The following is a 13,536-nucleotide window of genomic DNA, read 5'->3' on the forward strand; positions in this document are numbered from 1 at the left end:
ATCGATGTGAAAGGGACACATCAAGTGGCTGCCACCCACACGACCAACCAGAGCCGGGGACAAACTGCAACTGAGGTATGCACCTAGCGGGAACTGAACCCAGGTTACTCGGGACTGCAGGCCAAGGCTTTAACCGCTGAGCCAAACTGGCCAGGGCAGAACTCTGCATTTTTCTATTTATACTTTTATTAATTCAAAACCTCCATAATGCTTTGGAGGACAGCATCTTTTGATTAAGTTTCAATAAAGTCACATCATTAAGTTTTTTTAAAAAGTCTGTATTACTGTATGGATGAATTGCTTTACAAAGATATTAAAAGCACTAAACAAGCGTCCCAGAGGTACTGAAACAGCACCACCATGTCCTCATTTAAGTCTGCTGTGGTTCTGGGTTCCGGGGTATTCGCGGGCTGGTTCACGCCATCTGCCTGCTCCTGGAGTTCACAGGTATATCCTACAAGGAGAAACGGTACACCTGTGGGGGAGCTCCTGACTATGATAGAAGCCAATGGCTGGATGTGAAATTCAAGATAGACCTGGACTTTCCTAATCTGCCCTACCTCATGGATGGTAAGAATAAGATCACCCAAAGCAATGCCATCTTGCACTACATCGCTTGCAAGCACAGTATGTGCAGCGACACTGAAGAAGAAAAGATTCGAGTGGCCATCATGGATTTCTGCCTGCAACTGGTTCGACTCTCTTACAACTCTGGCCATGAAAAATTGAAGCCTTGCCCTGGCCAGTTAGGCTCAGCGGTTAGAGCGTCGGCCTGCGGTCCGGAGAGACCTGGGTTCGGTTCCCGCTAAGGGCACGTACTTCGGTTGCAGTTTGTCCCTGGCCCTGGTTGGTCGTGCGGGTGGCAGCCACTTGATGTGTCCCTTCACGTCAATGTTTCTCTCTCTCTCTTTCTTCCTCTCTCTCCCTCCCACTCACTCTATCTGTACAAAAAATGGAAAAATATCCTCGGGTGAGGATTAAAAAAAAAAAAAATGGAAGCCTCAGTACTTGGACCAGCTACCTGGACAACTGAAACCATTCTCCTTGTTCCTGGGGAAACTCTCATGGTTTGCAGGGGAAAAGCTCACCTTTGTGAATTTCCTCACCTACGCTGTCTTAGATCAGAACCGTATGTTTGAGCGCAAGTGCTTGGATGAATTTCCAAATCTGAAGGCTTTATTGTGCCGTTTTGAGGCTTTGGAGAATATTGCTGCCTACATGCAGTCTGACCGCTTCTTCAAGATGCAATAAACAACAAGATGGCCCAGTGGGGCAACAAGAGAATATGCTGAGTAGGAGGCTGGCTTGCACTGCTTTTTCTGCCCCTCCTGCCCCCAGCGTACCTGTAATGCTTTCTTCTCTGCTCTTTTCAATAAATAGCACTTAAGCTAAAAAAAAAAAGCACTAAACATAAAGATTAAGATTTATATATATGTGTGTGTGTATATATATGTATATTATATATATATATTTTAATCAAGTTGTCTTACTCATTATTATTTTTTTGTTAATCCTCACCTGAGGATTTTACCCTTGATTTGTAGATAGAGTGGACGTAAGGGAGGGAGAGAGAAAGAGAGAAGCATGGATATGAGAAACACATCAATTGGTTGTCTCTCACGCGACCCAGACCGGGGCTGGGGGTCGAACCTGCAACCCATGTACGTGCCCTTGACCAGGAATCAAACCTGCGACCCTTTGGTCTGAGCACTGATGCTCTAACTGCTGAGCCAAACCAGCCAGTGCTAAGATTGATATATTTGATAACTACTCATATCAGTAAAAATGAGAAGACAAGTCACAGACTGGGATAAGTGTGTGCCACACTGTAATCAGTAAATGGTGGTTGTTCCTTTATCAAACAAATGACTTCAACAGTAAACTCTCACAAGATTTAGTTTATTTATTCTTTTTTTTTTTTAATCTTCATCTGAATCTGAGGACATTTTTCCATTTTTTGTACAGACAGTGTGGGAGGGAGAGAGAGGAAGAGAGAGAGAGAGGGAAACATCGATGTGAAAGGGACACATCGAGTGGCTGCCACCCGCACGACCAACCAGGGCCGGGGACAAACTGCAACCGAGGTACATGCCCTTAGCGGGAACCGAACCCGGGTCCTCCGGACCGCAGGCGGACGCTCTAACCGCTGAGCCAAACCGGCCAGGGCAGTTTATTTATTCTTTATCTATTTGGTCTAGGTTAGCTTCCATGTACCAATAGCCATACCCATGATTTTTTGAGACATGCCTCTCTCTCTTCTAGACTTGATTATTAATACCCTGAGCTTATCAGAACTCCATAAAATAGCAGAACCCTTAGATTCTTTTCTCTCATCTGTTTTGTCCCCCTGAAAGAATATATTTGGGACCCCTCTCCTACGTTTATTCATAGGCTTTCATGGTGAGGTTTTGCCCTGAGGATGAGACAGAGTCTTAAGGTAGTATTTCTCAAATTGTATTTTTTACACTTAGGCATTAGAAACTATTGTGTATTTCCAGCTCTGGAATTTGTGGATTTTCTCTTTTCCTTTCCATTCCTGCTTGCAGCTGGTTCTTTTCTGAGTTCATCTCTTCCTTGTATTTTGTTAAGCATCCAGGGCCAGTAGCATATCATCTGTTGGCTTTTTCCTATAAACCCTCAAGTTCTTTAGCCACATGATCTGCTTTCCAAGTTATTGCTGGCACAGGCAGCTCTGCCACCATGTTACATGTGTCATCATTTTTCCAGTCTTCACTAACAGTTACTTGCCACTCAGTCTAACGCCAGTCTCACTTACGTGGTGTGTTTGGTATGGCAGTAACCCACCCCTGGTACCAGTTTCTCTACTGGCTTTTCCTAAGTAAGGCTGTGGTAATCACTTCAAAACTGTAGTGCCTTACTGCAGTAGAGATTCATTTCTAGCTCCCATGTTAGCAGCTACAAGTGGTATGAAATGTGTCTTCTCTGTGTTCCAGGCAGAGGAGCAGTGCCATCTTGGTCTTAGGTCAGAGGGAAAGTGGAAGTGCTGACCCCTGTAATACCTCTTAAACCTTCTCAGATATGGTAGAGATAACTTACAATTATGTTTCATTGGCCAAAGCAAGTCATATGGCAGTCTCAGTGTCTGCATGGTAGGGAAGTATTTGTCTCTAAGGGAGGTACTAGAGCCATCAGGCCCAAGGATAGGGAGCTATAGTTTCACCTATAGGGACGGGGTAGAATAGTTGAGAACAGTACCACCTGCACATTTCCTTTTAGAGTCCCTGAAGCAGCATTTTTGAAAGTGCTGAATTCTTAGCTGAAGAGAACATTTGGAAGTTACCATAGTATGAGTATGAAACAGATCATCCAGGAGAGGGAAGAGAGTGCTAGAAACCTCATGGGACACTAAGAATGAACTGTCAGAGGTAGGGGGAAGAATAGGAAGGAACGTGCCCTGGACCCTTATTATAGAGCTATTCTCCAAAATTATAACATTTTTTAAAAAATGAAAGCCTGAATGCAAATGTTTTAAATCTGTCCAGTTTGTACCATCACAAGACTTAGTTTTCAAATAGTATAAGAGATTTAAAATTAATGTATGTGTGTTTGTTCTTACAGAGATTTGCCTCAATATGGGCAGAAGCAGTGGCAGTCCTATTTTGGAAGAACTTTTGATGTTTACACCAAACTCTGGAAGTTCCAGCAGCAGCATCGGTAAAGGAATTTTATTGTTAAAGGAGAGTGAACTTCCATTTTATATTGAGCACAGTTTTGACCTTGACTACCTCAGTGCTTTTTATTTCTGGGTGCATCTTAATATATTTCATCTTTATGACCCAACTGAAAACAAATGGATTTTTTCCCTGTTTATTTAAGTTTTTAAAATGTAATGTTCTTAATCTGATTTTTAAAGACAATGTTATGTCTGAAATGGTTCTGATTAATTCTAACATATCTTGGCTGATTGGTTTCATTCTAAAATAGGTATTGATTGTTTTTTGGCCTAAACTATTTGGGGGTATTACTTCTAATTTTCATGAACATAATGCAAGTTTATTTTTTGTATTTCAGCTTACTTTAAATAGACATTCAATAACTGCTTTTTGAAATTAATTGAATGAATATGTTGAAATATCATGAAAAATTCATGAATTTGAATTCATGAATTTAAAATTTCAAGCTGAATTGAGTGTTATGTTATCCTATTAAGTTTACAAATCTGGTTATTTTAAAAATTTATAGTTTCTTATTTCTATTTTCTTCCTATATAAAACAGACAAGTCTTGGATAATCGGTATGGCTTGAAGCGGTGGCAAATAGGAGAAATTGCTTCTAAGATTGGGCAGCTATACTACCATTATTAGTAAGTGAATTGCCCGTGGAAAATCAAGCGTTGTCCTGATTTAAACACAGCAGGTGGATGTATGTGTGGTATACTTACGTGGCTGGGGGGAAAACTAAGGAGTTATAAATGAAACCTTAATAATTCAGATCATATGGATCAAGACCACATTACTAAATGACCTTCCATAATCAGAGTAACATTATTTGCTTCAAAGGCTCACCTTCCCAATAGTTCATTTGGTCAGACTCATTTATAACTTCAAGGAATAAGATCTTGAATTATGAATTTATAGTTTGTGATAGCTTCACTTAAATCTTGATACTGTGCAAATACATGACTTGTGTGTTTGAATGAGTTGGTTTTAGGAGGATATTTTAAAATTCATATTTGTAGGATATGTCTGAAAGGTTACATGAAGTAAGTAAGGATACTTCTGATTATATTAGAGCAATAGCATCCTGTAGAAGGAGGTTTACAGTTGTACTTATTGACAATAATACAATAATTAATAAATAATAATAAAAGAATAAAATCTGTGTGTATTCACAACTGTAAATCTACTTTTGCTCACCCCTGTATTTAGTCCCACCCATGAGTCAAGGAAAGAAGAGAACTCCTTTTTAGGACTCTAAATCTCATCAAGAAATAATACCATGTATACCATAAAAAGGCTTGGCCCATTTGTAACTTAATAGGCCAAAAAATTCCTTCCTCTTCCTGTCTTTTGGCACGCCACCCAAAATTCCCACCGTTAAAATCATTCTCTTGGGTAGCATATTTTCTTAAGAAGTCCTTTGTAAAACTAAAAATGTGGTTTTTTAAATATTTTAATATTTCAATTATAGTTTACCTTCAATATTATATTGTGTTGGATTTAGGTGTACATCACAGTGATTAGATAATCATATACTTTATCACAAAGTGTTCCCCCTGATATTTCTAGTACCGACCTGGCACCATACATAATTACTACATGTTATTGACCATATTCTTTGTGCTGTACTTTATATCCCCAGGACTGTTCTGTAATTACCAGTCTATACTTCTTTTTTTTTTTTAAAGATACATTTTATTTTTATTTTATTTATTTATTTTTTTGTGGTACGGTCCCCTAGCGGGAACCGAACCGGGACTCTCTGGTCCCGCAGGCTGATGCTCAACCGCTGAGCCAAACTGGCCAGGGCCCAATCTGTACTTCTTAATCCCTCATCTCCTTCGCTCAGTTCTTTAAACAAAGAACCTAATTCATCAGCGTCCTGTGAAGATTAATATGGATTAGTCCATTTCTGATTTCTGTGAGAAAAAAAGGAAGACATTAGTCAAAGGACAAGTGACCATGTATGAATTTGGGGAAGGTAATGAAAGGTCTGGTCCTGGGTAGGAAGATTTAACTGAGGAAATGTTTGGAGAGTCCCTCCAAAGAATGAGAATAATGTGTACTGTGGGTTGCCATCCAAAAAGGTTTGGGAGCAGTGGGGAGGTATTTTTAAAATTATCATTATTATTATTTTTACACATTTTAAGGGTGATATGAATATTGCTTTGCTGATTCAAATTTAGGACAGTCATTCCCATCCCTGTTGTATAGGAATAGAGGAATAATAAAGCAGGTATTTATCATGGTGAAGAATTTGAGACACTGTCAAATTTAAAGATTTTTTTTTTCTCGTAGCTTACGCACATCTGAGACCAGCTATCTGAATGAGGCTTTTTCCTTCTATTCTGCAATCAGACAGAGATCATATTATTCTCAAGTCAACAAAGAGGACAGGTATGCACTTCCTACATTTTTAGAGACAGGAAGGTAAAACACTTAACATTTCTAGTTTGTGTGCAAATTATGCAGAAATGCATACATTTGTTTGTAACTTTTATTCATTTCATGGGTTTTATGGAGGGTCTACTATGTACCAGGCCTTCTTAAGCACACAGAGATATGTTACCTAATAGCAATAAATACTACAGATGTTGTAACAGATGTCACAATACCAGCATAGAGTCAGAGCACAGAGGAGGGGTGGATTACTTCGTTATGAGAGATTGGGGGTCACACAAAATTTTACGGAAAAGAACTCCAGAGTGAGGCTTAGCTGATAACGTTAATTCTTTTTAGCCTTAATTCATATACATTCGAAAGCCTGTCAACAGCTGTCATATAGGACTAAAGAAAAGATGTTAAGCTGTTTGAATTTTATTTTGTAAACCTAATACTATTGTGCAGTTGTTAGGGAAACAATCTGGTGGGATTCATTAATTCCAACAGTAATCCATGGAGCACTTACACATCTGGCACTGTGGTCACTGCTTGGGCGGAAAGAGCACAAAGAAAAGAAGAAGGTGTACAGGTGTGCTCTTTTCCTTTCGAAAGATTATCTTCTCATGGGAGTTATAGATGTCTTTTGGGTACAGGTGGGTGGTGATGTTATTAATTCCAGATGAGCATGGAATTGTGGAAGAAACCAGGGATCTGCTGGAGAATCTTTATTGCTAGCGTTCCAAGGATTGTTGGAAGAGAAAGTTCAGGCCTAGAAGATGTGAAGGTTCTCTCTACCACCAGCAACAGAATTCACAGTTGTTACATAGTGAAAAGATTATATTCTTTTAGCATTAGAGGAAAATGTGGTTTTGACATGATTTTCTAGAAAAACACTTTGTGGTTGCCTATCATAGGCTTCCCAGCTCTACGGCAACAGTTTTTGGAAAGCCCCACTCTTGTAAATCCCCTTCGTGCCCTTGCGAATCTTGTTCAAGCTCGCCTGGAGGAGTTGGCTTGAGACAAGTGAGGCATGTAGATGCTGAAATGTTTGTGTCATTGCCTTCCTTTGTTCTGTCAGAAGGTCCATCAATTACTTTTCCTTCAGGTTTACTTATAATTGGCTTTACATATATTCACTCCAGATATATTTCCTCCAACGCATCCCCCCCCCCCCCCCCGCCTTTGCATTTAGGTTATACAATTTGTCTGAATTCTTGGTGAGATAAATTGTATCCGTAAGAACATGCAAAAGGGCTATTTAACATTTATCAGCAAAGAACTATTTTAAGCAATAGTAAAATACCTTGTATAATTCACTTTTCCAATTTGCCAAAAGGAAAATTGGCCTTAGGCCCGTTGGCTTAAAACCCAATAGCTTGATTTGTGGAAATCATTTTCTATCCTAAGAGCAAACACCACATATCAATTGTTTTCCTTTGCTGCCTCCTAGAGCAGGGCAGATGAACAGAGGTAGGATTATTTGGAACCAGGATGACAACAGCCCTTGCGTTAAAGACACTAAATTAGAATCAAAGAAACAATCCAAAATCTTGACCTTGTTCTCTGGGAGGACTTGGTTTCGATGGTGTGTTGTTTGTTTCTTTGTTCATATAGAGTAAGAAGGCCAGTTAAGGTAGCAATTGGCGACACTCCTAAAATCAACAGCCAGTAGATTAAAATAAAGTAAGAAACTATTCTACAATGTCACAGTTGCTTTAAAAGGCAAAAATCTCTCCTCAAAGGGGCAAGTTCTCTGCACTGTCTTGGTGCCTAAGGATTTTATCACAGCCAGGAGGAATGGCTTTGACAAAATCACCAAGGTAACTGCTGTAACTAAGCATAAACAGCTCTCACAGTGTCTCAGTCCACAGTCCATCCTGTTTATTTATTTATTTTTTTATTCTCACCCGAGGACAGTTTTCCATTTTTTGTTCAGATAGAGTGGGAGGGAGAGAGAGGAAGAGACAGAGAGAGAAACATTGACGTGAAAGGGACACATCCATTGGCTGCCACCCGCACAACCCAACCAGGGCCGGGGACAAACTGCAACCGAGGTACGTGCCCTTAGCGGAAACTGAACCCGTCTCTCTCTGGACCGTAGGCTGACGCTTTAACCGCTGAGTCAAACCGGCCAGGGCATAGCCCAGACTGTTGCAAATGGCTGAAGCTGACCCTGGGCAGAGTTAGAGATGGAGACAATAAGGTGTCTTGAGTGCAGAGGGTAGGGGGTGATGTTGCATTTAGCACCAGGAAAATCAGTTTCTCTGGCAAATGTGTCAAGAGTCGGTGTCTTACAAGTAGTGGGCCTGGCAGGTTGGACAGGGCTGCAGTTCTGGAGTGCCACAAGGGCTTTGTCAGATCATGACGTCAACTTCAGCAGTGATGGTATTGAAGTATTTTTTGCAGTTGGAAATGTGAATCTAAGTGTGAAGACCTGCGGTTTCCTAGTGGCAGTGTTTACAAAGAGGACTTGATGTGGACCTGTCCATTGAGAGTCACAGGATGACCTTTTCTTCTGCAGTTTGGATGGAGTCAAGCATTGGGCCGTGGGCTGTGGATTCAGGGTTGCAGCCTAGGTTGGGAATGCCTCTCACGTGTGAGCTGACAGCACTCGTTTCATTTGTGCTTTGCTGCAGTTCAACACAGTGGTTTCCAAAACAGAATGCATCCACCACTTCTGTGTGTTTATTTAATACAAAGGTCAGCAAACTATGGTCTTCTTTGGTACTGTCTAGCAGCTTAGAATCGTTTTTACCTTTTTAAAAGATTGTGAAAAAAGCCCTGGCTGGTTTGGCTCAGCGGTTAGAGCGTCGACCTGCGGTCCAGAGAGACCTGGGTTCAGTTCCCACTAAGGGCATGTACCTCGCTTTCAGTTTGTCCCCAGCCCTGGCTGGGTTGTGCGGGTGGCAACCACGTGATGTGTCCCTATCACGTCAATGTTTCTCTCTCTTTCTCTCCCTCCCACTCTATCTGAAAAAAAAAATATATATATATGGAAAAGTATCCTTGGATGAGGATAAAAAAAAAAAGTTGTGAAAAAAGAAAAGAAAAATATGCTTCAGACACCATATGTGGCCTGTGCGGGCAAAAATATTTACTGTCTGGGCATTTACAGAATGTTTGTCAATCTTTGGCTCAATATGTTTGTTTAATCTCTGTTATTACATAGTTCTATAATCTACGATACAGAGTCATAGAACCTATTTTATTTTTATCAAATATTAAAGAATTGCCATGTTAATATTTCAAGTATGAATTGACATCCTCCTCTTCTATTTTAAATTCTATTTCTGACAACATGGTAGGATAGGTAATCTAAAATACTATATCCAAAACACCTAGACATGCTGGATAAAATAGAACAAGCCTGCCTTTAAATGAACAGCTTAGCCCTGGCCGGTTTGGCTCAGCGGTTAGAGCATCGGCCTGTGGTCCTGAGAGACCCGGGTTCGGTTCCCGCTAAGGGCATGTACCTCGGTTGCAGTTTGTCCCCGGCCCTGGTCGGTCGTGCGGGTGGCAGCCACTCGATGTGTTCCTTTCACATCGATGTTTCTCTCTCTCTCTCTATTCCCCTCTCGCCCTCCCACTCTACCTGAACAAAAAAATGGGAAAATGTCCTCGGGTGAGGATAAAATAAATAAAGAAATAAATAAAGAAATAAATAAATGGACAGCTTAGCTATCAAGAAAGTAAGGGAAGTCCCCTGATCTTTAGCCCTGTGACCAGTGCTATAGCAACCTTGTAGGGAGGGCTGTGTTTTGGTCACATAAAAAAACTACTAACGATTTCTTCAGGGAGAGGAAAATTTAAATTAGATAGAAGGATTGGTTAGATAAAGTTTTCCCCTTGTTTCCTAAAAAAGCAGACTTAATAAGACGGTAATCATTGTAATAATGGCTACTTGATGTGATTAAGATAAAATGGAGCCAAATCCTGGAGAGCTATAACATGAAAGTAGAAAGAAGATAAAGAATTAAATCACACTAATAAGATCCATTCATTGTTCAGAAGAAGCTTAGAGTAAAATTTGGTTGTTAAATGTTAAGAAAAATATTATTATTATTATTATTTTTTAATCCTCTCCTGAGGACATTTTTCCATTTTTTGTTCAGATAGAGTGGGAAGGAGAGAGAGGAAGGGAGAGAGAGAGAGAAACATCGATGTGAAAGGGACACATCGAGTGGCTGCCACCCGCACGACCAACCAGGGCCAGGGACAAACTGCAACCGAGGTACATGCCCTTAGCGGGAATCGAACCCGGGTCTCTCGGGACTGCAGGCCGACACTCTAACCGCTGAGCCAAACCGGCCAGGGCAAGAAAAATATTTTTAAAGAACCTGAGGAGAATATTTAACTTCAAAATAGATAGGTGGTTGAGAAAAGTGAGTAATAAAATTATGATTATTACAGTAAAAGGTAGAGAAGGAATATACATTAAAATATATAATTAGTATAAAATAGCAAAGTAGCAACAAGTCTAAGTGCATTGGTAATCATAGTAAATGAAAGTGATCTAAACTTCCTAGGTAAAAGTCAGAGATTATCAGTACGCCTTTTTAAGAAAAATCCAGTACTACACTCTTTACAAAAGATCCTCCGAAGATATATGTTACATAGAAAGATAAATGAAACGATAGTAGGGGAAAAGAATGCTTCTGTGTTTATGTGTACATTATTATATTTAAGGCGGAAAGTGCTGTTAAGGAGAGAGACTTACTTCCTAATGATAAAAGGAACACCTCAGGAAAATATAAAAATTCTGAGCATGTATATCCCCAATGAGGTAGCATTATATAAACAAAGTAAAAAGTGGCACATTTTCTGGGAGAATTTGAAATATTCCATATTTAATGATTTATATACCAAGAAGACAAAATTAATGATAAGATTTGAGTAATAGGATTAAGAAGTTAATATTGTATTAAAACTGCATAAAACCCTGGCCGGTTTGGCTCAGCGGTTAGAGAATCGGCCCTCAGACCAATGAGTCTCGGGTTTGATTCTGGTCAAGGAGATGAACCGCATGTACCTCGGTTGCTGTTCTTCTCTGGCCCTGGTCAGGTCTTATGGGAGGCAACCAGTTGATGTCTCTCTCTCACATGATGTCTCTGCTCTCACATGATGTCTCTCTCTCTCTCTCCCTCCCACTCTATCTGATGATAAACAGAAAAATATCCTCAGGTGAGGATTAAAAAAACAACAACAACAAAACTGCATACAGTAAGTGAATGCATGTAATTTTCAAGATCAAATGAGACTTTTGTGAAATTGACTTATACTTGCCACAAAACAGGTTTTTCAAGTATATGTTATCTAACTATGGTGCAACTCCATTAAAAATTAAGAATGAAAACATAGTTGTTTTTTTTTGTTGTTATTTTTTTATCTTTACCCGAGGACATTTTTGCATTTATCTTCAGATAGAGCTGGAGGGAGAGAGGGGGGAAGAGAGAGAGAAGGAAACATCAATGTGAGAGAGACATATAAACTGGTTGCCACCCACATGAGGTAGGTGCCCCATAGCAGAAACTGAACCCAGGACTCTCTAGTCCGCAGGCTGACGCTCTAACTGCTAAGCCAAACTGGCCAGGGCTGAAAACATAGTTTTTTAAAAAATCAGTAAATTTGTCAGTAGACACATTTCTAAATAATTTATGGGTCAAAGAGAAAATTTTTGAGTTTTATTATGGAAAAAAGTCAAACATACACAAAAAACATACCGTTGTATGGTTGTTATATTTGTAATGGAGGACGTGGAAAGCAGGAAGTGGAAATTGGGAATGTCAGGTCTCAGTGGATAAAGGATCATTGTAAAGGTCAGGTGTGAAGAAATGCAATATTGACTCTAAATAGCCGTTCAGGAGTTGAGGATGCATATTGCTACTCCTAGCAACTCAAAAAGAACGATAATGAAGAGGTATAAGAAGCCAATAGACAATATAAAAACCGGAACACTGAACTATATTAGATTAACCGAAAAGAAAGCAAGAGAGGGGCAACAAAATACACAAACACAGAAGGTGCAAATCGGAAACAAATGTAGCCCCACCTCACAACAAAAGACTCACATAGGTTGAAAGTGAAGGGATGGAAAAAAATTTTCCAAGCAAATGGAAAGCAAAAAAAAGCTGGGGTAGCAATACTCATATCCTATAAAATAGATTTCAAAACGAAGGCCATAACTAGAGACAAAGAAGGCCACTACATAATATTGAAAGCATCTATCCAATAGGAAGATATAACCTTGATAAACATATATGCACCCAATATAGGAGCACCAAAATATATTAAAAATCTTCTGAAGGACTTCAAAGGAGAAATCCACAACAATACAATCATAGCAGGGGACTTCAACACCCCGTTGACACCACTGGATAGATCCTCTAGACAAAAAATTAGCAAGGAAACAGAGACTCTAAATGAAGCACTACACCAAATGGATTTAATAGATATCTACAGAGAATTACACCCCAAAACTACAGAATTCACATTCTTCTCAAGTGCACATGGGACATTCTCAAAGATAGACCACATGATAGGATACAAACTAAATCTCTACAAGTTCAAGAAGATTGAAATCATATCAAGCATCTTCTCAGATCGCAATGGCATGAAACTAGAAATCAATTGCAACAAAAACATGCAAAGACATTTGAACACATGGAGGCTAAATAGCATGATATTAAACAATGAATGGGTTACTGAGGAGATCAAGGAAGAAATTAAAAACTTCCTGGAAAACAATGAAAATGAACACACAACAACACAAAATCTATGGGATGCAGCAAAAGCAGTTCTGAGAGGGAAGTTTATAGCACTACAGGCTTACCTCAAGAAATAAGAAAAATTTCTAATTGACTGTCTAACTTCACAACTTAAAGAATTAGAAAGCAAACAAAAAGAAAACCCCAGAGCAAGTAGAAGGAAGGAAATAGTAAAGATCAGAGCAGAAATAAATGACATAGAGTCCAAAAAAACAATTCAAAGGGTTGATGAAACAAAGAGCTTGTTTTTCGAAAAGATAAACAAGATTGATGGACCCTTAGCTAGACTCACCAAGAAACAAAGAGAGAGAACCCAAATGCACAAAATCAGAAATGAAAGAGGAGAAGTAACAACCGACACCACAGAAATACAAAAGATCGTTAACAGCTACTATGAACGATTATATGACAACGAATTTGACAGTCTAAGCGAAATGGACAAATTTCTAGAAACACACAGTCTCCCAAAACTGGACTGGGAAGAGATAGAAAACTTGAACAGACCAATAACAACTAAGGAAATTGAAGAGGGAATCAAGACTCTCCCAGCAAACAAAAACACAGGCCCAGATGGCTTCACAGGGGAGTTTAACCAAACATTCAAAAAATAACTAACACCCATTCTCCTCAAACTATTTCAAAAAATTCAAGAAGAAGGAAGACTTCCAAACTCATTTTATGAGGCCAGCATAATTCTAATTCCAAAACCA

At 39.4% G+C, this 13,536-nt stretch overlaps 1 protein-coding gene and 1 pseudogene across 3 annotated transcripts in view; both read left to right on the plus strand.

Annotated features, from left to right (window-relative positions):
- The window catches only part of SCAI (suppressor of cancer cell invasion), a 126,232-nt gene that overhangs the window by 77,270 nt on the left and 35,426 nt on the right, over window positions 1-13,536 (plus strand). For all 3 annotated transcript variants that reach the window (XM_036261547.1, XM_036261549.1, XM_036261548.1), the window contains 3 exons: window positions 3,580-3,675; window positions 4,238-4,324; window positions 5,979-6,077. In XM_036261547.1, coding sequence (XP_036117440.1) covers window positions 3,580-3,675; window positions 4,238-4,324; window positions 5,979-6,077 — 282 coding nt within the window. The remainder of the gene's footprint in view (window positions 1-3,579; window positions 3,676-4,237; window positions 4,325-5,978; window positions 6,078-13,536) is intronic.
- Window positions 361-1,292, plus strand: LOC118629868 (annotated as a pseudogene).

The sequence above is a fragment of the Molossus molossus genome, unplaced genomic scaffold (assembly GCF_014108415.1).
Source record: "Molossus molossus isolate mMolMol1 unplaced genomic scaffold, mMolMol1.p scaffold_m16_p_14, whole genome shotgun sequence".
Classification (NCBI taxonomy): Eukaryota; Metazoa; Chordata; class Mammalia; order Chiroptera; family Molossidae; genus Molossus; species Molossus molossus.